The sequence below is a fragment of the Sprattus sprattus genome (genome assembly GCF_963457725.1).
Source record: "Sprattus sprattus genome assembly, chromosome: 20".
Taxonomy (NCBI): Eukaryota; Metazoa; Chordata; class Actinopteri; order Clupeiformes; family Clupeidae; genus Sprattus; species Sprattus sprattus.
In genome coordinates this window covers 17,166,823-17,169,322 of record NC_137918.1, presented here as the reverse complement: position 1 = coordinate 17,169,322, position 2,500 = coordinate 17,166,823, and the positions used below count along the sequence as shown (strand labels likewise).

Below are 2,500 nucleotides of genomic sequence, written 5' to 3'. Positions count from 1 at the left end.
AGACCCAACTCTTCAAAGAGCACCTCTCTTCCTAAACTGGCACCTTGGCTCAACCTGCACTTAAGCAGCAACAGGCCCGCACTTCTTTTTTTATTCTTTCTATGTCGTTTTATAAGCAATATTTATGGTTACACAAGGTTTTTTAATGCTCTTAGCTTGATTGTTCTCCCTTGTACGTCGCTTTGGACAAAAGCGTCTGCTAAATGACTAAATGTAAATGTAAATGTAAATGTGATCCTCACCTGAGGCTACTGCAGTCTTGGACCGACCCAGTCAGTCCCTTACTGAAGGCTTATCTGCCACACTAATGGGACAAATGATCCTGTTAATGTTTAGAAACACGTGTTGTGTTGATACACATCAGTGTGTGTGTGTGTGTGTGTGTGTGTGTGTGTGTGTATGTGTGTGTGTGTGTGTGTGTGTGTGTGTGTGTGTGTGTGTGTGAGAGAGGTGGGTACCCACATGGCGTGTTTGGGCTTGAAACCTCACCGTGGAATATCAGTGTTGAGTGGGAGAATGTTCAGGTGATCTGTGTGTGTGTGTGTGTGTGTGTGTGTGTGTGCTGTGTGTGTGTGTGAGTGTGTGTGTGTGTGCTCTCTGACGTGTGGTCTCTTCCCCCCAGCTGGCTCCGAGGGCAGTGTGAATGGCAGCGAGGACGAGGGCTCCAAGGAGAGCGCGGCAGGCTCCGACAGCGAATCAGGTGCCGGCTCGGCTGACGAGGGCGGGAACGAGGAAGAGGAGGATGATGACGAGGACGCTAAAGAGGACCTGAAGGAAGACAGAGAGAAGGAGAAGAAGGAGGAAAAGAGCAAAGACCAGAGCTCCTCGGAGGACACCCCTCCTGCCTCCTCCAGCTCCAGGAGTCGTCGCCGTGGTGACAAGGCCTCGGAACCCTCGGAGACGGGAGGCAACACCAACGGCAGCGGGAGCGGGAGCGGCAGCACGGAGGAGGGCTCGGGCTCGGGCTCGGTCTCCACGGCAACGGAACCCAAGAAGTGGAACCTCCGGCGGAACCGCCCCATGCTGGACTTCACCACCATGGACGAGCTGAACGAGATGGACGACTACGACAGCGAGGAGGACAACGACTGGAGGCCCGCCGCCGGCAAGAAGAAGGCCAAGAACACCGCCAAGGAGGCGGGAGGAGGAGGTTTGTTACACACACACACACACACACACACACACACACACACACACACATCTCTACCTCCACACACACAGACACATAAACACACACTGTTAGGTATTTTCTACCTGCGTGCTGGTTTAGAGAGGAGTCAGACCGGACCAAGCTTTTTGTAGCAAGATAAGTTGACTTTGTAAATGATGATACATCAGCACTACACTTACGGCTGGAAAACACGGATTCTGATTCGACACAGACAATGTTCAAACATTTATGGCCCCAGCCCAGTGATGTCACTCTGGGCCCGCAAGCTACCCCCTTATCGATCATGGGATGGATGGTGACATACCGTCTGGTCCACTCTGTACATATACACACATAGTAGTAACCCTATAATAATGACTTCTTGTACAATCCCCGCTAACAGAACTTGTGCATTTCTTGATCTGCTGACCCATCTCAACTGTCTGACTGCCTTTAGCACAGTGCATTCTGTCCCTGCCTGACGTCTTCATACAGAACACTTCAAATGTATCTTACACACACACACACACACACACACACACACACACACACACACACACACACACACACACACACACACACACACACACACACTCTCAGACTCACACTCACACACACTTCAAATGTATCTCACAGGAGGGAGCGAGGATGAGGAGGAGGAGGGGGAGGAAGAGGAGCGGGACGAGGGGAGTGATGATGATGACGGCGACGACGATGATGACGATGGTGACGATGATGATGATGATAACGATGACGACGATGATGACGATGATGATGATGGTAACCAGGGCGACACGGGGAACAAGAGCAGCAGTGAGAGTGAGAAGGAGGAGAAGAAGAGAGAGAAGAAGAGGAAGAAGAAGAGAAGCTCAGGGTTTGATGAAGAACTCACCAACGACAGCATGAGTACTTCACACGGCAAGGGCAATGAGGTGAGAACACACACTCCCAATCCGAATCCCAGTCCCAATCCCAATCCCAATCCCAATCCCAGTCCCAGTCCCATTCCCAGTCCCAGTCCCAGTCCAAATCCCAGTCCCAGTCCCAATCCCAGTCCCAGTCCCAGTCCCAATCCCAATCCCAATCCCAGTCCCAATCCCAATCCCAATCCCAGTCCCAGTCCCAATCCCAATCCCAATCCCAGTCCCAGTCCAAATCCCAATCCCAATCCCAATCCCAATCCCAGTCCCAGGTCCCAGTCCCAATCCCAATCCCAGTCCCAGTCCCAATCCCAGTCCCAGTCCCAGTCCCAATCCCAATCCCAATCCCAATCCCAGTCCCAGTCCCAATCCCAATCCCAGTCCCAGTCCCAGTCCCAGTCCCAGTCCCAGTCCCAATCCCAGTCCCAAT

At 52.4% G+C, this 2,500-nt stretch overlaps 1 protein-coding gene across 1 annotated transcript in view; it reads left to right on the top strand.

Moving 5' to 3' along the window:
• The window catches only part of phf14 (PHD finger protein 14), a gene marked incomplete at its 5' end in the record, with an annotated part of 99,899 nt that overhangs the window by 2,078 nt on the left and 95,321 nt on the right, over positions 1–2,500 (top strand). Inside the window, 2 exons of the mRNA XM_080859199.1 lie at positions 623–1,137; positions 1,810–2,082. Coding sequence (XP_080715325.1) covers positions 623–1,137; positions 1,810–2,082 — 788 coding nt within the window. The remainder of the gene's footprint in view (positions 1–622; positions 1,138–1,809; positions 2,083–2,500) is intronic.